General features: G+C 40.5%; 1 protein-coding gene across 1 annotated transcript in view; it reads right to left on the bottom strand.

The window, feature by feature from the left end:
- LOC121507948 (sodium/potassium/calcium exchanger 3-like) overlaps positions 1–26,639 on the bottom strand; it is a 113,275-nt gene that overhangs the window by 32,747 nt on the left and 53,889 nt on the right. The window contains exon 3 of the mRNA XM_041784358.1: positions 12,112–12,188. Within this exon, the coding sequence (XP_041640292.1) occupies positions 12,112–12,188 (77 nt within the window). The remainder of the gene's footprint in view (positions 1–12,111; positions 12,189–26,639) is intronic.

Here is a 26,639-nt window from a genome sequence, read left to right as displayed (position 1 = left end):
TAAGATGGGTGTGGCAGTTTTCTACATGGCTGCGTTGTTCTTTGTCCTACAAAGAGTCATCCTTAACACTAGAACTGCTGAGGATCTCTACATACCTAAAACAGCCAATGGGTCAAATTTACCTGTCATTAAAGTGCCTTGATTTTCATAAATAGCACTGATCGCGGAATGCTACTTAACCACTGACATTGAAAAGCTTATTAACCACAGATAGGACACAAGATCACGTTGGAAGATGATCCGTCACCTAGAAAATTGCCTTTGGACTGATTTTAATCCTGAAAACTTCATCACCATATTCTTCTTCTTAAAAGCACTGAGATTACCTTATGACATTTATCAATGGTAAATGTCTTTTTTCCCTGTTGTATCCATGTTAAAGGTTGATCTATCAACTTCTGATTAGGCACTGCAGCAATAGAGAGATGGTATTTCCATTGCGGCATCTATTTATTGCTGGTGTGAAATAAAACAGTGGGAAAATCAAGACTTTCTTATGGGGTATATTTGACCTGCATGGTGGTTTTAGAAATAAATGTCCATTAAAAAATGTAGGTTTAGGCAATGATTGTTTTTTATGACACCAGGTGCTATTTAACAAACTTTTAGGAACAGTCAAAAACTGACGATCTCTAAAACTGTATACACATCATGTAAGATACAATTAAAGAACAGCCTTGGGTAAATTTTACCCATTGGCAGTTCTAGTGTTGTTTTCTTTAAATGTAAACCCAAGAGCAGTGTTAGTGAAGAGGACGGTTTAAGGAAGAAATTACCGTGAGGAACATCAAGGTCAGTACCATCCGAAAGATACTGGAAGAAGACAACCCAACCCCAGTGTCCTGGGTGAAACTGACGTTTGTCCCACTCATCACACCTCCAGCTGCTGACTTCAGCTGAATTTCTACATCATCATCATCTCCTCCTGCGTCAGGTAAGAACTCTAAATTGGCTCATTCATTGGATTATTGTCAAATTAGATCGCATTATGAGAAGAACAGAAAACCACAGCTCAGCCAAACACTCAGCCAAAAGCCATCCGTCCCTGAGGAGAGGACTTCAGAGGAAGTTATTCAGAGGACACTTTCAGCCTCAAAACTGGGTTAAATCTTAATTTGGGCAGGAGGACAGAAGGGAAAATTTGCTGATGACCAACTATTATAGGTATCCAACCCCATCAATAACAAGTCTTTATTCAATCAACCTTGCAGAAATTTGGCTTATTTTCAAGACATAAAGTTAACCTACTTAGCAGCATTTGCTGTCTAATAAATAGAGTGGCCCTACATCAACAGAGAGATTTCTTTCACAGCAAACACCAAAAGGTTCAGATACCAAGGGATGAACAAAACACAGTGCAGGTTCATCTAAAAAAAATAGAATTCCACGAAAAAGTTCATTTTGTCTCCATAATTCAATTTAAAAAGTCAAACGTCCATGTAGTGAAACATTTCAAGACTTTTTTGTGTTTAATCTTGATGGTTACAGCTTACCAAAAATCCACTATCTAACAAACTGACATATTACAAAACACCATCCAGAAAAAGGATTTATAATATAGAAATGTAAACCTTTACAGAGTAGTGTTGGCAAAGTGCCGTTAATGGGACCCACGAGAGCTCTCTCTGCACTCAGCTTGGACTTACACATTATAAAACCACCTTCCCCAAAGCTTAACTCTGAAATGCTCCATGCAGTGGAGGCCAGTGTGAGTGATGCCATACCTCTTCATGTCATCTTCATTAGGCACATGGTCTATCTGTGGTCAAAGTTATCAAACATCTGGAAGAACAATACTGGGACTATGTCCAAAATATCAAACATGAAAATTAGCAGATGCCCTTTTATGGTAGTATTTAGTCCACTTCAGAAACGACGTGTATTCACCTCTAATCAGGAGGCAATTTTATCTTTTACATCCCTATTAGCACAACAAAGATGTCTAAGAAAGACAAAGAAGTCTAATAAAGTCTGCACTCTATGGTCAAAAGCATTTAGCCACCTGATCATTACACCAGCATGAACTGTTGTATCAAATACATATACTTTAACAAGGAGTGGAATCTTTGTAGAAGGCTTTCCACAAGATTTTGGAGTGCTTCTGTGGGAATTTGTGCCCATTCCTTCTGTAGAGCATTTATGAGGTCAGGTACAAATGTTGGATGAGAAGGCCTGGTTTGAAATCTTTCAAATCGTTCTAGTTTATCCCAAAGGTGCTTGATGGGGTTGATGTTTAGGGCTCCAGCCAAGTTCTTCCACACTGAACTCACCAAACCATGTCTCGATAGTCCTTGCTTTGTAAACTGATGCACAGCTATGTTGGAATAGAAAAAGGCCTTCCCCAAGCTCTTGCCATAAAAGTTGAAGCATAGCATTGTCCAAAATGTCTTGGTATGCTAAAGCATTAGGAGATAAGGGGCCTGTGCTTATGTCAATGCAGGTGGAAGTTGGGATCTTTTCAGCCATTGAATCAGTAGAGCGTTGATGATTTATGCAGCTTTTAGGAGTTGTTGGCCCCACACTGTGATTTCAAGTGGTCTTCCACTTTGAGGCTGAGTTGCTGTTGTTTCTAAACACTTCTACTTTATAATAACATAAATTACAGCTGACTGTGGAAATTTCATGAACAGTCTTATTGCAAAAGTGGCATCCATCACTTCAAGTACGCTTGAAGTCACTGAGCTCTTCAGAGCTACTGCATTTTGTACCAAAATAATAGTAGCACAAAGGGTAAAGCTCTGGAGTACTGACATTTATTTCTCCCTCCACTCTATTGGAACACTGATGTATATCAATCAAGAAGAATAAAATGTAAACAGTGAAAGGTTGTAAAACTTGCACTCTTTAATAAAGAATAAAGGATGGGAGGAAAGCTGCAGCATTCAGCTCACAACTTCTGAAGCTGTAGTTGCACATCTATGCATAAAAGAAATGACTGAATATTGTTAGTCGCCCATTTGCATGCAAATAGTGAGCTCCTTAACCTGAGATATGTTTGTCATGTTTGCAAGATTTTTTTCTAAGGTAATAATGCAAACAGCAGTGTCGCTGTGAAGAAAAACCCTGTCATAATCCGACTGAGCTATAACTAAAGTAGACCAACTGAGCTGCAACTTTTGAGGGTTACTATGTGACTACAGAGCAGATTTTGCTTTCTTTAGACACACCCCCATCATCCCTCAGCTCCCCCCTCCACTCCTGCCTCCACACTTCCCCAGCCTTCCTTCCTTTCACTGGTGAGGGTCTGCAAGACAGAGCAGCAAACACCTCAAAAAAAAGATTCTGCCATGAATTTTGGGATGAAAGTTGATTTGAATTTTATCTGTTTGACTTTTCAGGCCGAAGCTCGAAAAGCCTTCAAGTTCTGCACAGTCCCACTCTTGCAACAACACTCCTTCATTAGGACCTGAGACGCCAAGGCCCCATGTGGGTGGGACCATATCTCTCCTCCTAAGTGGATGCAGAGCTTAAAGAGGTAGGGGTTCTATACATTCTCTCCTGAAATCTGAGCTTTTATTGATGGGAATGCACCTGCTGATAGTTAAAAATTCATCAAACATGGCTCAAAACTGAAAAAAAAAAACCCAATAGACATGTGCTGCAACATAAAACAAGCATTTAGAAAAAAATCTAATTAATCTTTGAGGCGGAATACGTAACAGTAAGTCAATGCCCAGCTGACTCTCCTCAAGAGGTGGCACAACTCTGAACAGTACGCCCAGTTGAAGGAGTTAAAAACTAAATAAAAGCTACTTTGGGAGTCCAGGAGATCCTTTTTGGGAGAATTCCAATGAGTCCTTTTGATTTTTTATATTGTAATATTCATAATTTCATTCATATTTAGACTTAAAATGAGGTTTGTAAACTGTTTCTGAGGTCAGGAATGAATGCAAACCCAAATCTATGAATAATTATCTAATTTTTCAGTTGTTAGCTGCAGCAGTTTAACCTTTCTCAATGGTATGACATGCAGCTTTTTATGAGAATGATAAGGCGTCTGCACCGCTTCCATTTATCTTGTTCCCAGACTGACTCCTGATTTATTTTTGAAAATCTATTTTCTGGGGAAATTTCAGCAACTACATTGCATGTCACAGTTTAAATAGCTGCAGACACCACAGACAGGCTTTTACCTCAGGCATCTGAATTTTCCAAAAATGGAAAAATAGAAAAGTGAAGCAGCCTGTATTTTCTGCACGTATTAGTCTTGCCTGTCCCCTTTGAAATTCACATTAAGTTCTCCTCTCCTCCATGTCAGGTTTAGTAACACCTGCCATGAAAGGACATGTGGTACTTTTACTTTAAAGGTTAGACATCACAGGGAAATAGCTTCTGCTGATAAAGTCTAATCTGACCTCCTTTTTTTAATTCACAAGATTTTAGGAAAGGTTACTTTCATTTGCTCTCTGCAGCAGGAAAAGGCTAACTCAGAGGGTGGGAGCGCTGCACGTAGTGACATTGGCCATAATGTCAGAAATGTTTGTGCTCTGTTCCTCGGCAAAGTTCCCAGGAGATGCTGCTTTGCTGGCATGAACCTCCATTACAGTCAGCCCCCCAGAGACCATCAGCAACTGAACAGCACAACACAACACGGGTCATCACGAACCAGAACATTGTGCGTGCATTCTGCCACTAAAACAAGAGTGACAGCAGAAGACCGCCATCTTTGCCTTGACCTCACATATTGACCCCTGCTGGGTCATGTTAGAGAGGCCGCTGCTGGTGATCTTTCTGATGAATTCATGAAAACTACCAAAGAGAAGAGGGGAGAGGAGGCCTGGCACTGGAAGGAGTAACAGATGGAAATCTTTCTGAGGACATACAGCAATTTATGCGATACATGAAACAGCGCTCTGGAGTATTTGGTATTTTGCACCTGAAATTTGCTTTAACATCAGCAAAATAACGCTGATTAGACAGCGTGGCATACGGTAAAATTGCTTAATGACAGCTCAGAGTTTAGAGCATTATTAAAGGGGGGACAAAGTTAAGACCTTTTATGATGCGTCCAAATGTCAAACGAAGAAAGAAAAACAAAGAACAGCAGTGAGCTTTTTTCTTTTCAAAAATGACAAAAGTTGGGTACTGACATGTCTAGAGTCGCCATGGTTTGCGTCATGCAGTTCTCTATGGAGTTTACTCCTTGCTAGCGGCAAACCTCGGGAGCGGCTATGATGTCACGTGCTTTGTTGCTCTGATTGGCCTGTAAGGATGTGATAGAACATTCATCCAATCACCCTTTTTTTTCAAAGGCTCTGCCTTTTCCCAAACACCGTCTATCGAAGGTTTACCAGAAGGATGTGTGAAACACACCCATCTTACATTAGTATGAATGCCAGATGCATTGGTGATGTGATTTTCATACACCTCATACAAATATTGACGAGACAGGAATGTTTACATGGACAAGTAATGAGGCGTGGTTGCAACTCTAATTTTTTGTAAGGCTAGGTCAAATGTATGGCTGGGTACTTCTAATGGTAGGTCTTTCATAAGGGGAGACCTACCATTAGAAGTATCCTCTGATTTAAATTTACACTTTTAAAAACAAATAGTTTTTTATTAAATGTTATCTCACCTCAATAGCCATGACCCTTAAGGTGGGTGTGACACATGATCCACTCATCTTCCATTGTTAAAACATAAAGGAACACAAATTCACATCTATGGTGACTGCATGAAGCTAAAGTAAGATTGGCCACATTTATACCACATATTATAATGTTTTTTCTTTGTAAAAGTAATATTCACATATTTTAGCACAGGACATCCAGTGATTAGACCACTTTATTTAGGCAGTTTTGCAACCAGCTGAAAATTCCCACAGACCCAAACATTATGACAGTATTTGTTAGATCTGTGAAAAAAATATTGACACAACATAATATCACAATACTTTGACATCCGATACAATATCAATACTTCAACTCTTAATATCGATTTTTTTGTAAAAAATGAAAATTCATATTTTAGCTGAGTTGTTAGTAAAATATGACTTCCGCACTTCCACTGTGGTAGATGGTGCCGAAGAGCTACTCTGCTGTATGTCGCAGCGGCATTTCCTGTAGAAGCAGTCAGAGTGCATAGGTGAAAGGAGCGAACAAGGCTGACAAAATAACACCTGCACAATTCAAAGCAGATGTTTGGAAGCATTTTGGCTTCAAAGTTAAAACGGGGAGCACAAACAGCAAGTTAGAGAAAGGAAATGCCGTTTGCAAGCTCTGTCTTGCTGCGGTGAAATATAGCTGGAACTATATTTACTACTATATTTTTCTTAGTTAACTGTGTAGAATAACACAATATATCACAATATCATGATATCCTGATATATCGTGATACTATTGTATTGTGACCCAAGTATCGTGATGCGTATCTTATCATGAGGTTCTTGCCAGTACTCACCCCTAGTATTTGTACAACAATGTTGCAAAATCATGGAAGTCTCTTCTATGAGACTTGAAATTCATGCATGAATCAAGTTATGACCAAAAAGTTTGATCTCAAAATCGACACCTTTGAAAAATTTGACCATTATTTCTTAAGTAAAACCTCAAAAAGTATTTCAAAACCTTTAGAAATAATAAACAGTACCATGTCTTAGGCTGATTTCTGGATGCAAGCCTGCATTAATTAGACTATAACTTTGTATCTACAAACATAAGATAAAGATTGTGTTGCTATTTGAGGTATTTCAGTGAAAGCACATGGATTTTCATGTTTCAACTGATGTGACTTACAAGGGAAACTTCACTTATACTACAAATCAAAGTCTGTAAAAGGCTGATTGGAGTTCAGCTGCATACTCAAAGTAAGTTTTAGAAAGCCTTTGGTGGCTCCACAGGGATGTATGTGAAGTCTGTGTTCACCCATTTGACTTTTTCTTGGGTGTGGAGCTCTGACCTAGAATTTGCACCTAATGCTTTAATGCCCTCACCACCAAACATGTTAGAGTTTCCCTTAAAACCATTTGTTTTCAATAGAATCAATCAGTCAATCAATAAATCTATCAGCCTTTATTTATATAGGACCAATTCATAACTGAAGCTATCTCCAGACCCTTTACAGAGAAGGCGGTCTAGACTATTTGATGTGTTATTACAAAGACCCAACGCTAATCTCCAATTACAGCTACATTAGAAAGAGGAAAAGCTTCCCTTGCCAGAATAAAAGGCCTGTTTTCCTACTTTTAGTCAGTACACATGCTGCAGTTCTGGACCAGCTGAAGGCTCTTTAGTGACTTACTAGGACAGCCTGTTAAAAGAGAATTACCTAGAGGTAACAAATGCATGGACAAGCTTTTCTGCATCGCTCCGAGACAAGAGTTGCCTGATTTTTGCAATGTTGTGAAGGTGAAAGAAGGCTGTCCCAGAAACATGCTTTACAGAGGTGTTACAGGACATATCCTGATCAAATAGAACTCTCAGATTTCTCACAGGGGTGCTGGATGCCAGGCTGATGCCCTCTATGGCAGCTATATTATTAGAAAAAGCCTCTCTTAGGTTTTGGGGGGTCAAGCACAATAAAACTCAGTCTGGTCGGATTTTAAAAAACTGGATATTTCTGGTCATCCAGAATGTCTTCAAAACATGCTTCGAGCTTAAACAACTCATTAAGTGCTTGGCTCTCTTTCAGGGATTAAAACAAAAAGAAGAAACAATCAGATGCTACATCATGTTGTCCAGGCATTGACCAGATGTCTCTATCAAATGGATGGCAGCTGAGGTTAACCTGACACACCAGATCGACTGTTTCACACATCCATTGCATTACATTTTTTCACATCCATCTGCAACACTCTACAAACAGTTTTTGGGACAAGCAGATCCTTAAAAAAAAAAAAAAAAACTTGGAACGTGGTTGAAAAATTCTCTGTCTGCCAATACCTACAGTGCCTATAAAATATTCACCTCTTGGATGTTTTGTCCTTTTATTGGTTCTATAAATCAATCACGGTCAATATAATTTGGATTTGTTGACAAAAATACAAAAACATATTTAATACCAAGGGAAAACAGATTTCTACAAAGTTATGCCTATTAAACAAAAATATTTGATATAAAGTAAGTGAAACATTCACCACCTATAAAGTGACTAATTCAACAGAGGTCCAGCCAGATGATGCTGGAAGTCTCACAGTTATTGAAATAGGAATCACCTGAATGCAGTGAATATGTCGAAAGTGGTTGAAGTATAAGGAAGGTCCAGTCACTGTTCAATCAGTATCCCTGGCTACCATTACATCATGAAGACAAGAGAACACTTCAAGCAACTCAGGGATATGTTGTAACTGAAAAGTAAAAGTTGGGGGTTGGATACAAACAAATTCCAAGGCCCTTCAGCTAAATCCATCATTAAGAAATGGAAGGAGTACGGCACATGTGTGAATCTGCCTAGATCAGGCCGTCCTCACAAACGTAGTGACCGTGCAACATGGAGACCAGTGAGGGAGGCCGCTAAGACAACTATGACTACTCTGAAGGAGTAACAAGCTTCAGCAGCTGAGATGGGAGAGACTCTGCATAAAACAACTGTTGCTTTGGTTGTTCAACTGTCAAAACTTTACGGGAGAGTGGCAAAGAGAAAACTACAGTCTAAGAAAACTCAGATTAAATTGGGACTATAGTTCACCAAAGGCATGTTGGAGACTCCATGGGCAAGTGGAAGAAAGTTCTTTGGTCTGATGAGACTGAAATGGAGCTTTGTGGCCATAAACTGCACATCACCACAAACACATCATCCCAACTGTGAAGCACAGTCATGGCATTATCATGCTGTGGGGATGCTTCTCAGCTTGTAAAGGTAAAGGTTAAAATGACATTATTTTGTAGGAATCGGTCTTCACTTCAAAGTAAGAGACATTATATTGACTATTACTGATTTATAACAGGTGGTTTCAAAGTGTGGGGGAGTGAGCCTCTCCTAGGAGAAAATAATGTATTCCATGGACCCCCACCACTGTAGAAATAAGATTTAAAAAATGTAAACACCTTTATTTTCAAACATTTATGTCTCATCTTTAAACATTTTTATTTTAAACATTTCAATATTTGGTTTGCATATTAATCACCTATTTTACCCAGGCAATCAGTTTTAGTTTCAGTACTGAACATGCTGAATATAAGACCTGATTGTTATGCTCTAATTTAGTGGGAACTATGTTTGTATCTATGCAGATGATGTAGGCTTGCGTAACAGCAGATCATCCTCTACCTTCAGCCTTGCCTGGTCCTCGCTTTTGATCACTGTTAGTTGCAAAAGTTTGCTTTTGCACAGGCTGTCTTGGTGTTTACAACACTAAATGTTTGCTAAATGTCTTAGTTACCTTAAGTGACTGAAATTCCCTTTACTTCCTGTCAAAAAATCCCCCTGGTTTGATCACTAGACTTGGTGCTTTTGTCTCAGTATGACCCCAGGGTTCACACAGCCTTATGCTGTCATTAGCTTAAACATCTTTTGCAAATTAAACACTGTGGGTACTGAGTATCACCAGGACCAATGCAGGAAAATCCAAGCTAGTTTGCCCCCCACACAGCAGAACTTAGCACACAAAATCTCCTTTTTTCCTGGTTTATGGTTCCACCTCCCCTGAAGCTCGGTGGCACCCCCCGGGGAGGCCCACCTCACACTTTGCAAACCACTGATTTATAGAATCAAGAAAAGGGTAAAACACACAAGGGTGTGAATACTTTCTTATAATCACTGTATGGCTAGCTAAAACATATGCCCAATACTTGTTTTATGCAGCTGGAATTCTGGAGGACTGTGGGCCAAATTGGCTGGTCACAAAAATGTCTAACACAAACTCTGCATGGAAGGCACTGTAAGGTAACCTGTGACCACTTGTAGTTAGCTAATTGAATTTTATCCAGCTGATTTCATAAGAGTTTGCAACAATGGATTCAGATTTTCTTTATAATTGGAGTTGATAGAAGGTTTGGGTGCTTGTGTGAGGATGATGAAGAACACTATCCTGCAACTGCAGCAAATATTATGAGTCTGAAAGTTTCTACCAGCAGCAGGCAGAGCTGTGTCTTAGAGCATAGTTTATTTCAAGCTGGTACCAAATTTTCTGTTTAAAATGATATCATCCGCAGTAGCACCAAAACTATACAGTCATGGACAAAAGTATTGGCACCCCTGGAATTTTTCCAAAAAATACACCATTTCTCCCAGAAATTGTTGCAATTACAAATGTTTTGGTATACACATGTTTATTTCCTTTATGTCAACTGAAACAACACAAAAAAACAGAAGAAAAAAGCCAAAATGACATAATTTTGCACAAAACTCAAAAAATGGGCAAGACAAAATGATTGGCAGCCTTTTAAAACTGTTTCAAGCATGTGATGCTCATTTAAGCTCACCTGTGGCAGTAACAGGTGCTGGCAATCTAGAAATCACACCTGAAGCCAGTTAGAATGTATAAAAGTTGACTCAACCTTTGTGTTGTGTGCCTGTGTGTGTCACACCAAGCATGGAGAAGAGAAAAGAACAGCTGAGAATTGTCTGAGGACTTAAGAGGCAAACTTGTGGAAACATATGAACAATCTCAAGGTTACAAGACCATCTCCAGAGATCCTGAGATTCCTTTGTCCACTGTGCGTAATATAATGAAGAAGTTTATAACCCATGGAACTATGGCTAATCTCCCTGGACGTGGACGAAAGAGAAAAATTGACAAAAGAATGCAATGCAGGATAGTTGTAATGGTGGATAAACATCCTCAGTCAACTTCCACACAAATTCAGGCTGTCCTGCAGACTCAGGGTGCAAAAGTGTCAGCTCGGACCATATGTCATACTCTGAAAGAGATGAAGTGCTAAGGCAGGAGACTGAGGAGAACGTCACTGCTGACAAAGAGACATAAAAAAGCCAGACTGGAGTTTGCAAAATGTACCTGAGTAAGCCTCAGTCCTTCTGGGAGCACATTTTGTGGACAGATGAGACTAAGGTAGAGCTTTTTGGAAAAGCGCATCATTCTACTGTTTACAGAAAACGGAATAAAGCCTACAAAGAACACAGTACCTACAGTCAAACATGGTGGAGGTTCAAAGATGCTTTGGGGTTATTTTGCTGCCTCTGGCACTGGGTGCCTTGTCTGTGTGCAAAGAATCATAAAATTTGGAGACTATCAAATGATTTTGTAGGGCCTAGAGTCAGAAAGCTGGGTCTGTGTCAGAGGTCATGGGTGTTCCATCAGGATAATGACCTGAAACATACCTGAAAAAGCACCAAGAAATGGTTGAAGACAAAGTGCTGGAGAGTTCTGAAGCGGCCAGCAATGAATCCGGATCTAAATCAAATTGAACATCAATGGAGAGATGTCAAAATTGCTGTTGCAAGAAGGCACCCTTCAAATCTGAGGAACAAAAAGAAGAGTGGTCCAGAATTCCAGTTGAGAGGTGTAAGAAGCTTGTTGATGATTATAGGAAGTGATTGGTTTCAGTTATTTTTTCCCAAGGGTGTGCAAACAAACATTAAGTTAAGGGTGCCAACAATTTTGTCCAGCCCATTTTTAAGTTTTGTGTAAAATTATGTCAATTTTGGCTTCTTTTCTTCTGTTTTTTTGTGATGTTCCAATGCACTTAAAGGAAATAAACACATGTACACCCAAAAATTTGTAATTGCAACAATTTCTGGGAGAAATGATGTATTTTCTGGAAAAATTCCAGGGGTGCCAATACTTTTGTCCATGAATGTATTTGTTTATTAAGACTCCACAAGGATGAAGAGGTCTGTTTCCTGAGGTTCTGGCTGCTCAAACATCTAGAGCAGCAAGATGAACTCTGTAAAATCAGGTCGTAGCAATTTTTGAATTTAGAGAGAGGTGTGGCTCCCGTTAGTGGGTGTTATTTGTGGTCTTCAACGGACACACCCACAGCATTCCAGAGCAGAGATGACACCTTAAACTTCCATGGTGTTGAAACTTAAATCCCATATACTTCTTTATTCTGTCACAGCTGAAAGTCTGTAGGTAAAACACTGTCATCTGTTATAAAACAAACTTAAAATAGACATTTTTATTACTTTACAGGGACTTTAATGTAAAAGCTTAATTTGGCAAGGACATGGTCTCATGAATGTATAAATATGTGGAGGAGGATAACTTACACAAAGGACATGCAGGGCCACAGCTCCTTCTGTTCTCTCCTTGTTGGTGAACAGGTCTGTCGGGAACTCGTGCAGAGCTGCAGAGACAGAAACATACGGTCAGCACGCTCCATAAACACTGTAAGAGTGTGTGAATCTTTGTGTGAGGGCGGTACAAGGAACATATTTCAAACGCCCAGCAGGAAGGTGAACCCTTTGAGCACCGAAAACCATTGAACCCGTGTTTACGGACAAGAAGCTGGGCCAAATGAAAACCTTGCCCAAGTGTGTGTGAAAGTGTAACTGTGCCCTGCCAAGGACTGTGTATGAGCATGCCTCCTTCCTGGGAGAGTGACAAAAAGAGAAAAGGGAAATGGAAAAAGGGAGCACTAGGAGGACAAAGCGAGGGCAAAGAGGAGAGAGTACATTTTAAAAATAGAGCGAGGAATATTTAGGGTAAGGCAGGAGGGATGGAGAGCAAAGGAGAGGGAAAGGGTGGTGGGAGTTGAGCAACACTTCGCAAACTCGTTGTCTTTACACCGGAATACACAAGGACAATCGAGTAGCAGAAAGCGACTGTTTGAGCAGAAGATGGAGACAGAAGAGTGGAAAGTTGGCAGAGGGAGAGTGTGAGAAGGAAGAGGTGAAAAAGAGGGAGTTCTGCTTTAAATGGTGGCCTGAGTTATTCTACCCCCTCTCCATGGTTCTTGACTTCCTCCCCTCTCTCGGCCCCTCAGCTCCCCCGTCACTGCAGAGACCAGCGACAGGCTCTGGGCTGTCAGAATGTTTAGGAACCCTCGCCTCGCGCCTCTAAAGCGTCAAATCACCCCTGTCATCGTTTCCTCCAACACTAATCAGGAGCACATTCACAGGCCGCCGCTAACATCTGTTACATATTTCAGTACCTACCCTTTTCCTGGGAAAGACAAACTGAGCACAGGTAGAGATCTGAGCGATTGACTGTAAGCACGCAACTGATGGAAAAACAATAATGAGCATTAGTTAATTTATCTGCACAGGAAATGGAGAAACTGTAGTGATAGGAAGTATCCAACAATACAAAAAGATTAAGTTCATGTATTGTTAAACCCAGAAACTGTTCATTTGGGGTCTGAATAACTGATAGGTGCAGAAACATGGGTATTGAAAGCAACTACAGCTTATTAAAACACACATAGTGCTGTTATTTTACCCTAAGCCTGGCCCACACTAGACGATTTTCAAAATCTTGAGACTTTTAATGAGAGACCCCACACATGGCAAAAAATGACAATTTTTTTTTTTTTGCTTTTTTTGCTTTTAATGTGCGGTGTGAGATGACTGCAAACTAACAGATTTTCCTCACTGACAACCACAACCTCTTCTCAAAACTCCAAATCTTGTGTGGTTAAAAACAGCTACAGAGTAAAAAAGATAAACTTTGCTAGCTTTAGGCTGCCTGCTAAATCCACTATGGTAGTATAGTCCAGCTAACCTTACAAATCAGATGAATTGGCCAGACTCCATGTCTTCCATCAGGCAAATCCATCTTGCAAATCTGAAACAATTGTGGCAGATCTGAAAATGACTCTGACAAATCAGTGTCATTTAAGGAGATCGAGATGGGGGCTAGGAGTTTTGGAACCAGAGCTGTGTGTGGAGGTGAACCCAACTATATCTAGCCTGCACCAGCTCTGGTTCCTTCCCCGCCATGTCCCCAGGGGCAGTATCTGGCGCCGAGGGTCAGAGCGCCTGGGTCCCTGCCTTTGCTGGCTGCCCAGTCTGCAAAGCACCCTATACCCTATGTTCAGCCCTGCGGATGGTGGGCCCACAGGCTGGCAGCTCCATGTTTTTTCTTCGGGATGGGCCCCACCGAGCCCCATGGAGATAAGCCTCACCACCCCCAGGTATGGCTCCATTGGGGTACCCCAGTATCCCTCTCCCGTCCAGGGAGAGGGATACTGGGCCTATTATCTGAGCCCGAGTCTGGCCCTGGCCTGAGGGGTGGAGCCCCAGCCCAGACCGGCCCGACAGGTTTTCAGCATTATTAGGCCCCGAACCCGTATGAAGCCTGTCTTTGTTTTTTTTGCGCGCGTGATGCAGCAGCGCACAGCAACAGCTGACCTGCATTTGGCAGCAATTGTAGGCCTATTAACAAATAAACACTTCTATTCTATTCTATAGTAGAACCATTAATCAATTCTGAACATGGCGATGTCCAATTCAACAGCAGTGAACTGCTTAACATGGCAAACTCTGTTCTTTAAACACCACAAGAAAAACAGTCTGTTTACTTGGCATCATGCAGAAAAAGCATCCACAGTTTCAGGGGCAAGTCCAGTCCTCCTCTCTTCCATCACTCTTCCAGCTGCGCTGAAAGCACACTCGCTGCTGCTACTGCTGGCTCGGACACGTAGAGCAGGAAGGGAGGGGGCAGAGCGGCTGCTGTGTGTTGCCATCTAAATTGGTTAAACACAAACACAACACATTGCTCTAATTGCCAGGTTTAAAACAAAAGAGCCTGAGCCCGGCCCACCTCCGAGGTAATGATATGATCATTGGCCCGAAGCCTGGCCCTCGGGCCCTCGGGCTGTCAGGCCCCTTGGGCCTAGGGCTCCAGTGCAGGGCTCTAATGTCAATCCCTATGTGCCGCTCCATAAGGGTTTTATTGAATCTCCCCTGGACCAGTTTGCCTTGGATGACCCTACCAGGGGCTAATGCCCGACAATATCTACCAATCATCAGAAAAAAATGTGAAAAAGTGTTGAATTTTCAGTGTTAAACAACCCTAACGACCTGTGAAATGCCCACTTAGCCACACCCCCAGAGCTATACTCTGACTCTTCCCCTGTCACTCTCAGAACTGAAGAAGCTTTTTGGAGAAGAGGGTAAACATCTTCAACATTGTTTTGTCTTTGTTCAGCGGTATATAACCATGACACGGATGACTGAGAACGTACACAGATATCAGGTCATTATCCTGATGATTCAGTGTTGATTTTAACTCCCAAAGTGTGATTTTTACTGAATTCTGAGTTAAGTGGCCTTCAGTATTGGAGTAATTTGACAATGTTGATCTGTTCAGTGTTAATTCAACTCTGTAAAGAGTTAATTGATCTAAGCCCTGCCCACTACCATTTTAAAGCTGGGGGGTGGAGTTTTCCCATCATGCTCCAGGGCAAAGCTTCAATGTTTTTCGATGTATTTATATGTGTTCGGATGTGTTAAGATGTCATGTGTTGTACAGCAATCACTGCTGGGATCCCTTGGCTTTGTTTCTGGTGGATTATTACCTCCGCCAAGGAGGTTATGTGATCGGGTGGGTTTGTTTGTTTGTTTGTTAGTTTGATAGTTTGTCTGTTAGCAACATAACTCAAAAAGTTTTGGACAGATTTTGATGACATTTTCAGGAAATGTCAGAAATGGCATAAGGAAGAACTGATTTGATTTTGGGAGTGATCCGGATCACCGACTGGATCCAGGATTTTTTTAAGGATTCAGTACTATTTGGAGATAGGGCTAATGGTGGAGGTCTGCGCTCTCAGAGTGCTTTTCTAGTTGTTTTGTGATGCTAAACACTTCTGCACCATGAGTGTAGTGGTCCACTTGGTCACTTCCTGGTTGTTGCAGAGGATGGCCTATTCTATAATTTGGAGTGCTGGCTTATAACTCGGTGCTTAATCTAGCTCTGAGTCTTTCTCTTTGCACCATGATTGTCATAAAACACCAGACGCTATCAGGAGTTTGATATGTAGTTGAAGTTTTTTATTAAGTATGAAAAGTGCATGGCCTTGTGCCAACAATTAAAGTAGTAAATACAACAAATTAACACTGAAAGTGAAAGGAAATAACGCAATATTGTGTTAAAAGTACACTTAAATATGTTAAAATAACACCGTGGGTGTTAAAAATTAACATTATAAGAGAGTTAAAATATTAACATTTTCCAGTGATACTTTGACTCGGCACCTTTGAGAATTATGTAAACTCAGAAAAAGTGTTAAATTTAACACTATGGGAGTTGAATTAACACTGATGATTCTGCTGTGATGATTAGGATGGCTTCTATAATGGAACAGTAAGATTTCTATGCATGCTCATTCTTTGTCATGTTATCATCTTTGGCTACATCCATCCAATTGCTCCACTCCTCCATTGTCAGCCAAGCACTTCTGTCTATTTTAGTTTTAATATTAAAAGTGTTTATCCATTACAGTGTTGCTTAAAACCTTGAGACTGCAAAGGTAATCTAAAGGAAAATATTAAAAGAGCTTAGAGACATGCTCTTGACACTGTGATTGGAATAGACCTCAGTTTAGAAAATGTGCTGTTATGCTTTCTATTTCTTATGTGTATTTACACTTTCTTTTGTTTTTTGTTTGTTTCTTTACTTAATGCACTTTATTTTGTTAAAAGAGTGTCTACAAAAAGCATGACACAGCTAAATGTCAATGTCTGACTAACTAACTTTAAACTTTAGACCTTTTAAAGCCTCATACCTCAAATTATAGTCAGAAAATTCTCATTTTTTGGAACCGAGATGTTTTGTTGGCTTTTAAGGGTGAAAATGACACTTCAGTAATCCAGTCAATGGCAGAGAGGGTGTAATAATAAAGACTAAGGAGGTAAGACACATTAAGGCTATACAGCTTGTATCTCACAGAGCTTATGGTGCGCTTTCTTTGAGAGGGAGATGTGTTAACAATCAGTGGGCGAAGGAATGAATGAATAAACAGAGTGAGTCTGGAGTAGTTTATCATACCACCTACATTTCGTCTTATTTCACCTTCACACCATGTTCCAGAGACAAAATGAGACCAGAGCAGTTTCCTTCTTTCCCACACTTTCATCTCTCTCTGCTAACTTTTTTCTACTCTGTTGACCTATTTGCATCCGCAGCATCTTTGCCGCGTTTGAGTGGCTGCGGTCCTCCTCCGCACTATGTTTAACTGCTCTAACTTTTTAAGTCTAACACAATGCAGAGCAGCCTGTAAAAAGCCACAGAGGGTACAAAGCAGCAGAGCAGACGGCCATCTCACAGCGACAGCTGGATGTGTTTAATATTTACTGTTACAAGCCTGTGTTAGCTTGCTTAAACTCCAGCAAGCCAAAATGCTGGCTGGGAAAGAACAAGCAGCTCTCATGTGAGGGAAAAGGGTTCGTCGTAGATCAGGAAAAAGACAAAAGCAAAGCTAAAAAAGCAGGAAATGTTTGACAGAGCAAAGGAAAACACAATCAGCAGTAACTGATTGATTGACTGACTGTTCTTCTTTATGTGCCATGAACACAAAGTGTCTACGGTCGGACTTCTAATCAAAATTTAGATCAAATTGCAACATGTCTTGCTGCAATTTTCAAATCACAGAAGGTACAATATTTCTTTGATCTGATATGCGTTTCACAATACCAATTTAAATTTTCTTTCAGTGGTTCAACCACTGAAATGAAGCTCAGCATAGGTTCAAGCAGGAAATCTGTTACATTTCCATTAATTGTTTCATCCATTAGTAATCACTCACTCACGTGTCTCCCTTTCCTGCTCTGGTAATCAGCTGGTACGGGCTTCTACTCACTTAAGCTGACTCAATTCCTTTTAGCCAAGACCTCTCTCCATCCAATCATCCTGCAGCTATCATGTTTTAACATCTCTTCTCTTTCCTCCACAGTCTTTTGTTTCAGTGTGACCGCTGCAATGCTCCTCCACCCCAGCCACCTCCATGACAGCTCATCAGCGTCCAGGCTCAGCTCCTCCATGCCATCCTGCATCCCTTCATCGCTACATCCAAGTCATCTCATCAGTGTCCAGGTCAAGCTTATCAGAAACCTGCTCTTAAGAAGTCTTACTCATCTTATCTTTATCCACCAGTGTCTAGACTCTGACGGGGCTGGGGGTTCTATTCTGTTTTTGGCCTCACTACCCCTTCGAGTTTATATAGACATCACAATAAAATCCATTTTCCTACAGACATTTCATAATTTAAAACGTTTCCAAACTTAACATAAGAGACTGAGCAATTTTACTAGGGCTGGGAAATTAATCGCAAATTAGATTAAATCGCAATACAGCCTGCAGCAATTTTCAAATCCCAGAAGTTGCAATATTTCTTTATCCTGAAATTTGTCAAAATACCAGTTTGAAAAAAAATCATTTTTTTGCAGCAGCAGAGATTTTATGCACATTATGCCAATATCCGAGTGTCGATTCGTTTTATGTTTACAAAAATCCTCCTTTTTGAGTTTTATGTATATTTTTCTTAATCAAAATGAGTGACATAAAAATAATAATGCCCTTCAACAAAGCAAAGGACACCACATTTGCAATATGAGCAAAAATAGTTAGCTCATTCTATCTAAAATTGATGAAGCCTAGCGTTACTTCACGAAAGTCATACCCCAGCTGCGATCAGCTGGTAGCCAGCCACACCTCCCCCACCCCAGCTGCCTCATTTGGAGCTTAAAGTTTGTTGCATCCCCATATTCAGTAATAATAATAATATTACTAATAATAATTGTATTGTTTTCAATACACATGGTCTTATTTATGGAATTATTTATTAATTGCATTTGTCGAAAAATATGTAAGATTAACCCAATAAGAATCACATAATAGATCGTAATCGCAATCTTTGGGGGAAAAAAATCGCAATTAGATTATTATTGCAAATCGTTCAGCCCTAAAATTTACTCAATTTTTTCCCAAGACAGCATGGAAATTTGGTAAATTCTTAAGGAATTTTCTAATCATCTTGGGAAAAACAGCTTTGTTATTCAGGAAAATGAGATTAACAAACCGGAATCTTGAGAAAAGACTGAAGTTTAATTACCATCACAAGAAAATGTAAAAAAAAAAGTACAGCTGTTCTGTATGTCTACTTATGGCCTTTATACATCATACAGTTTTTGCTACATATTTTTCCTGGCACTCATTCATGACCCACTGGAAACAGCTTTGTGACCTATTTTTGGGTCTCGACCCACCAGTTAAGAAACACTGCCCTACACATCATACAAAAATTTGTGTTTGTCTTATTAAAAATAAAAACGACCATCATTCCCATCCATAAAACAAATTAATATTGACTTTGAGTCCAAATAATTAAAATTACATACTTTTTCAAAATTGTTGGCCTTAGTTTAATCGACCAAATATTGTGTTCTTCATAATTTAGAATGATTTGTTGCTTGGTTGTTGAGAAATACATGAGATGAGGAAATTCAAAAATAATTGCATACATCACAATAGCAACATTGGGGAAAATAATCCTAAATAGATCATTTTCAGCCCTAAAGGTGTCCAACTCTCATGGGTTTACAGGGCAACAGATATGGCTGCAGCATTCTGACAAATCAGATCATTTCAATCCACTGCTAAGTTACAAGTTCCTTTTACAGGCTAGGGCAGCACTTTGCCTTTCCTTCCAGGATTTACAGATAAAATCAGCCACAAAAAGATTCCCTTTCTTAAGCACAACTGGAGTTAAATATTATAATTCAATCAGACAAAAATCAACATTAACTGAAGACATCTTCCTAAAACATGCAGACCTTGAGTCATCATAACTGGGGCATTAAAACAGAACATCTCTCCCCAAACTCACACTCCAATCATCCTCTGAAGATTTTGAAGACCTTGCAGTTAAAACCCAACCTGCCATTTATTGTTCAGTGAAGCCCAAAATAGAAAGAGTGCAGACATAGAATGAACCACATACTCTCAGTAGAAACCCTCTAACCTTTGGTAAATGAAGTGTTTAACACACAGCAACACTGAAAGGCTCCTCTTTACAGCTCTTATCTCTGAATGTGGATCAATAATCTCCACCATGTCTCACTGCCACGTATGATTGAGAGAAGTCTTACACTTCAGGGATGTCTGTTGTACTACGTGTGTACAGTGCAATGACTAAACCCCTTTCAGTAAACAGCATCTGTCCATCATAGCTTGTCGACTTGAACTGTCAGACCCGTAAAATTCAGCTACACAATGCACTCTGACATCTGGCTTATAGACCTTCATAGAAAAGCAGTAGAGTCTTTACATTTATATCTTTTTATAAGATTTAAGGCTAACATGAGCAACTCTGATCAATCCTTTTTTACAATTTCTGAGACTTTATTCTTCTGAAACTCATCATTTGAAGCAGAGCTACACTGACAGACATTTTGGGCTTAGCTTCTGTGTTAGCACAATTCATATTTATCCCCAAGACCCTTTTTTATTAGACTCTCATTTTAAAAGTAAGCAACAAAGATTAAACACAACTGAAGAAAGCATTAGTAGTTATCTGCCTTTAACCTTGAAACGCTTTACGGTACAGCTACTAAATATGGAGTCTTCTTTTACATTCTTGGCCAAGCTGACTCAAAAATCTCTTCAAAAATGTTTTCCTCCCATTGGTCAATCTTGTGAGGTTGTCATTGTGCATTGCATTTTTTCTCTAAAGAGAATGAAAATCTTGGCAGAGCTAGCATGGAGTAGTGAAGAGTGGTGGAGGTTTGCCAGCAATGGCTGGAGTGGTGTTAAATGGTCATCTTTAAGCCTGAGTAAAAACATGATGACCTGACGCAGAACCAGGAGAGTATCTATAGCAGCCTAACACAGCCTCTCAGGTCCACTCGGGTAGAAGTGGACAGCAGGAGAGCAGACAGATTGAGGTTAATGGCTCTTTACATGATCAGGTGAGACAAAGAGCTCAGCAGCTGAGTCCCGTCGAGTGGATGGGGTGACGGGCAGAAGAGGGAGCTGGGATTCACTGAGGCCAGACTGACGCTCTCTGTGCCAGCGGGAGACACGGGCACCACTCACTGTGTACATACACACTGAGCACCTGATTCACTAACACATGCTACATGTAGCTTTGTTTTTCCATATGATCACTATTAACCTCTAAATTTTAACTGCAGAATTTAGGGGGAACTGTCAAGACAAAATCCTTAAAATAAACTATGTTTGAATGTTAACTTTAGGACATTTACCAAGTCACACCCACTGTATGTCTCCAGAGCTCATACAGATGTTTCCTGAGCTGTGACAGGCTAGATGTGGCATATTTCAAACAAACCCACAAAGACAGACAGACAGAGTTTAACCCTCCACAGAGTTTTTCTTCTGGTCCAGGGGACAAACCGGCCTATGTACCATCATCCTGCCGGGGACTACAGATGGAAATTAGCCTATGGCTACAATCTGGCGCATTTACATTTTTATGTCCATTAATGTTCATTGTCCCAAGTCACAGATAAATAAATAAATAAATAATAAAAAATGTCACATCTTTCTGATTAATTTTAGACTAAACTATTTCAAAAAAAGTCAGATGTGCTAAACTTATATGAATTAGGAAAAAAATGCACATGCTTCCAGCTAACATGACATTTATCCATTTACTAAGAGCACAAGTGTGAACAAGTTTGTCGTGAATCTCACATACACTCACTGGCCACTTTATTAGGTACACCTGTTCAATTGCTTGTTAACACAAATAGCTAATCAGCCAATCACATGCCAGCAACTCAATGCAGTTGGGCACGTAGAGGGGGTCAAGATGGCTTGCTGAAGTTCAAACTGAGCATCAGAACGGGAAAGAGAGAGGATATACGTGACATTGAACGTGGCATTGCTGTTGGTGGTCTGAATATTTTTTGAGAAACTGCCGATCTACTGGGATTTTAACACACAACCAGTTCCAGGGATTACAGAGTATGGTCTGAAAAAGTGGAAATATCCAGTTAGCGGCAGTTGTATGGATGAAAATATCTTGTTGATATTAGAGGAGAATGGGCAGCTTGGTTTGAGATGATAGAGAGGCAATAGTAACTCAAATAACTCGTAGGTGGTATACAGAATAACATCTCTGAACATACAACATGTCAAACCTTAAACGAGATGAGCTACAACAGCAGAAGACCACACTGGATGCCACTCTTGTTTGCTAAGAAAAAAAAAATGAGGTTGCAATTGGCACGGGCTCACCAAAACTGGACAATAAAAGACTGTAAAAACGTTGCCTGGTCTGTGAGTCTCGATTTTAGCTGTGACATTTAGATGGTACAGTCAGAATTTGGCAAAAAAAAAAATAAAAAATTATGAAAGATTGGATCCATCCTACATCGTATCGACGGTTCAGGGTGGTGGTGGTGTGATGGTGTGGGGGATATTTTCTTGGCACTCTTTAAGAACCAATTGAGCATTGTTTAAACGCCACAGCTTACCTGAGAATTGCTGCTGACCGTGTCCATCCCTTAATGACTAAGTGTACCCATCTTCTGATGGCTACTTAAGCAGGATAATGCACCATGTCACAAAGGGGGTGTACTATCTGGTGATTTTCATTTGTATTTCTGCTTACATGAGCTGTCATTTCAGATCAGGATATTCAAGGGGTGAATGAATCAATCTATCAATCATCAATCAATCCAAGGTTGCTTTTGTCAGTGCTTATTATTCCCAAGTGATGCATGCGGCCAACACCAAGCCCAGTATACTGAATATCTCACAACTTTAAAGCCATTCATTAAAAGAAGAGCGTACAATCACAAACAGATGATTACATATCAAAAAAGCCAAATAGTCTTTCAGCTACAACTACCAGGCTACTATTTATGCAACTGCTGCATTGAATAAGAGTAAGTCAGCCGCCTCATTCTGGCTCCTTTCAGGTAGAACAAAAGACACTGCCAGATAACATACGTCACAAGGAAACTATGAAGGACAAAGTCATCTACGCACATTTTTAGTCAGCACACATTAATTCAAGAAGGAGATTACAGATAGAGGACTTCAGCAAATAGAGATTCTGCTGCACATTTAGTTTGATTAGAGCTTTATAAATGTGTCAGGGAAATAAATCTCAAATTTTAGGTTTTAAGATAATGCAGATAAGATCAAAACACAACCTTTCAGGTAAGGTATTCATGTCATGAGGAGGGATTTACCATCATTAAATGTATGCACTCACATCAGCCCCCTTTGATCTGTTTCATCAATACCAGCACACGTGCTTATGAAGTGTGCTCTACCATTTTCGTCTGCACACAAACTCCATAGCAACAGAGAGCGGGTCTCCTCCAGGCAAAATGTGTTTAAGTGGCAGAAAGGAGAGGTGGGCAAAAATAATAGGCTGAAGTCTTAACCTGAGAGGAGTCACTCCTGTGATGAAGCCACGGCTCCGCAGCCGTGTACTCGCCATTAGCGCTGACGTTTGATGTACTACATGCAGAGCGCAGGCTGAGATGTGGTGCATTATACATGATGTTTAGGGGGGAAGGAGAAAATACACGTGCCCCAGTGAATGATGGGAATGTTGACAGACTACTGGAAAGATGAAAGACAGGAGCCTGTTAAAAATGTAACCTTGATTTAACATTAGCAAAAAATATATCAATGATAGGCTGATGTGGGGTTTGAGGCAGAAAGAGCTGACCAGCTACAGTGCTATGAAAAATTATCTGCCCCTGATTTTCAGATTTGTCACACACTTAAATGTTTCAGACAATAAACTCTGGTATCAGAAAAAAATAACCTGAGTAAATACAGAATGCAGCTCTTAAATGATGATTACATTTATTATGGGAAAAAAGCCAACCAAACCCACCTGACCCTGCAAGCAAGCCATAACTGGAAATGATTCTCTCACATCACTGTGGAGGAATTTTGGCCCTCTCTTCTTCGCAAGATTGTTTTAATTCAGCCACATCTGAGGGTTTTCCAGCTGATGTTAATGTGACTGAGGTTTTTTCATTGTGCCTAAACTAAGGATGTTCCTAAGCCGTATTTAGCCAAACACTCATTTAAATTTCTTTTAACCAGCTAGTCTAAAGAGGGTAAAATCCTTAGAAAACAGACAAATTCCTCATGGGGGTATAGTGTCAGCGGGTGTGACGTTAGCCTGATAAACTCATTACAGCAAGGCTAACATTACAAGCTAGCACTACCAGCCTTCATTCCTCTTTGCAGATTAATATCATGCTTTGAGATGTGGCCTCTTTTCACTTCGGGTCCGTGAGTTCAACCCTCGACAGCCTACACACCACTTTATTTTGATTTACTACTTTAAGAAGCTGTGATACCACACTGTTGCTACTACACGCTAACCGCTATATCACCGCTGAGCTTCTCATATTTACATCCGTGAAGTGCCAGACAGGAAGGCAGCGACCATTAACTGAAGCTACAGTGGTCTCTAGTGGCGGGAGGTTCATTACTGTTTAAAATACTAGGATTTCAAGCCTATGTCTATAAAAACGATGGGTAATTTGTTTAACTGGCTAATTTGATAAACAAATTTAACCATTTTAACAGCACGTATCCCTAGCCTAAACCCTACCAATATCTAGAAACAAACTTCAACACAAAGAGTTTGATCAAGACGGTCCAAACTTTGTTCAATCCTTACTATCATCTCCTTCACAGACCAAAACATGCTACTAATAACATACACTGTATTGACAGAGGAATTCAGCTGCCTGATCATAACACCTACAGGGACTAGAATGACATTATATTCAAAAACATGTACTTTAATATGAGTTGCAGCCTCGATGCTTCTTGGAATATTTTCCACAAGATTCTGGAGTGTTTTGGTGGGGATTTGTGCTTGTTCATTCTGTAGAGCATTTATGAGGTCAGGCACTGATATTGGATAAGAAGGCCTGGCTGGCAATCTCCGTTCCAGTTCATCCTAAAGGTGCATGATGGGGTTGAGGTTAGGGTTTTGTGCAGGCCAGTCAAGTCCACACCAAACCCATCAAACCACGTCTTTATAGTACTTGCTTTGTGCACTGGGGCATAGTCATGTTGAAAGAGGAAGAGGCCTTCTCCAAACTGCTGCCATAAAGATGGAAAGCCGCTCCGCAATGGAAACCCATTCCATGGAGCTCCTGCCGTATAGTTTCTGTGTTTACATTAATGCCAGTGGATGTTCTGAACACTTCAGCTGTGGAATCAGCAGAGCATTGGTGACTTTTAAGCACCATGCACCTCAACAGTCGCCGACTCTGTTATTTTAGGTGGTCTGGCACTTTGTTGCTGAGTTGCTGTTGTTCCTAAATTTTTCCACTTTCTGATAATATCACTTACAGTTGACTATGGAATATCCAGCAGGGATGAAGTTTCACCAACTGTCTTACTACAAAGGTGGCATCCATCACAGCACCACGCTTGAGGTCACTGAGCTCTTCAGAATGGCACATTTTTTTATCACAAATGTTTGCACATGGAGACTGCATGGCTAGGTGATTGATTTTCTACACCTGTGGCTACAGTTAGAGTAATCCAAGGATCCTTGGTTTCCTCATTAGTCGAGTTGGTGACTAAATTGTGGCTGTTTGTTTGTCTCCTTGTGTCAACTCTGTGATTGACTGGCGACCAGTCGTTAGAGGGCTCTGCCTTTCGGCCAATGTTGGCTCCTGCCCCTTGTGAATCTAAATGGGGTAAGTGGTATAGATAATGGATAATGGAAATTCAATAATTAGAGGTTTGTTGGCTTGGCTGAAATTGATATTTTCTACATGTGCTTTCAACCACTTAACTCTGTATAGAACCACTACAGTACACTGATATCAATTTATCTGCTCTAAGGTCATATCAGCCAATCAGCATTCAATCATATTGGTAAAAATCTCATTTATGATGATGATACTCTGTGGAAATGGACACATGACAGAAGGAAGAGAGAAAGAAAGAGAAAAGTGATGTAATAATTGGCGGGGTAATTAGTGCAGTTGTAAGTGAGGTCATTGGGATGAACTCTGAACAGCTGCAGAGGATGCTCTGACCCTGAATAGCCCGGCTGGCTGTAGTAAACACTCACACAAGCACACACATACACACCGACTACAACACACAGACGGAGCCAGACACAAGCCCACGTGCAAAGACACAGAAACGCACCAAATGCAGTGAGATTTCATGGTTTCCCTTTCTGCAATCATCTTGCTCTCCTGTTCTTCTTCACCATGCACAATCAGCAACAGTCAATGTATCAATCAGTAATCAGGCCTCAGCGTGCCGCGGGACACATTCTGCCTCGGTCTGCTTCACTCTCCTGACTGCCCGCGTGCTCGCTCGCCCGCCCGCCTGCATCATCCCATGCCAGTCTAATTTAGCCGGCAATTTGGAAGGAGCCACAGTGAGCCGCTGAGGGGGCTCTGAGTCGATCCGAGCATGACTTCTGTTTGGCTTGTTTTCCTCGTGCCGGAGCTCTGCGGCTCCTCTGCATCTCCTTTATGCTCCACTGAACCTTTCAGATGCACAAGCGTATCACGCTAGCTGCCGTGTTGTTGCATTTCTGCCAAATCTCTCTTGCCTCTTATTACATCCTCTACAGACTCTTATCTTCTCTTTCTGACTTCCTTCTGCATTATTTGTACCATCAGAGTAATGTGCAAGACTATGAGGGCTATCTTTAAACTCACTGATGTTTTTTTTTATTCTTGTCACTATAAAAACAAACTTTGTGTCATATTACCTTCTCTTTCATCACTGCATCTTGAAATACACTGATTTGATTTCAGCCCCTGGGTTGGATCAAGTCTTAAAAATAGTGAATTCATGACAAAAAAGGAATCTC

The sequence above is a fragment of the Cheilinus undulatus genome, linkage group 4, assembly GCF_018320785.1.
Source record: "Cheilinus undulatus linkage group 4, ASM1832078v1, whole genome shotgun sequence".
In the NCBI taxonomy this organism is placed as follows: Eukaryota; Metazoa; Chordata; class Actinopteri; order Labriformes; family Labridae; genus Cheilinus; species Cheilinus undulatus.
The sequence above is the reverse complement of the archived record's forward strand: the minus strand, read 5'-3'. Positions and strand labels throughout refer to the sequence as shown.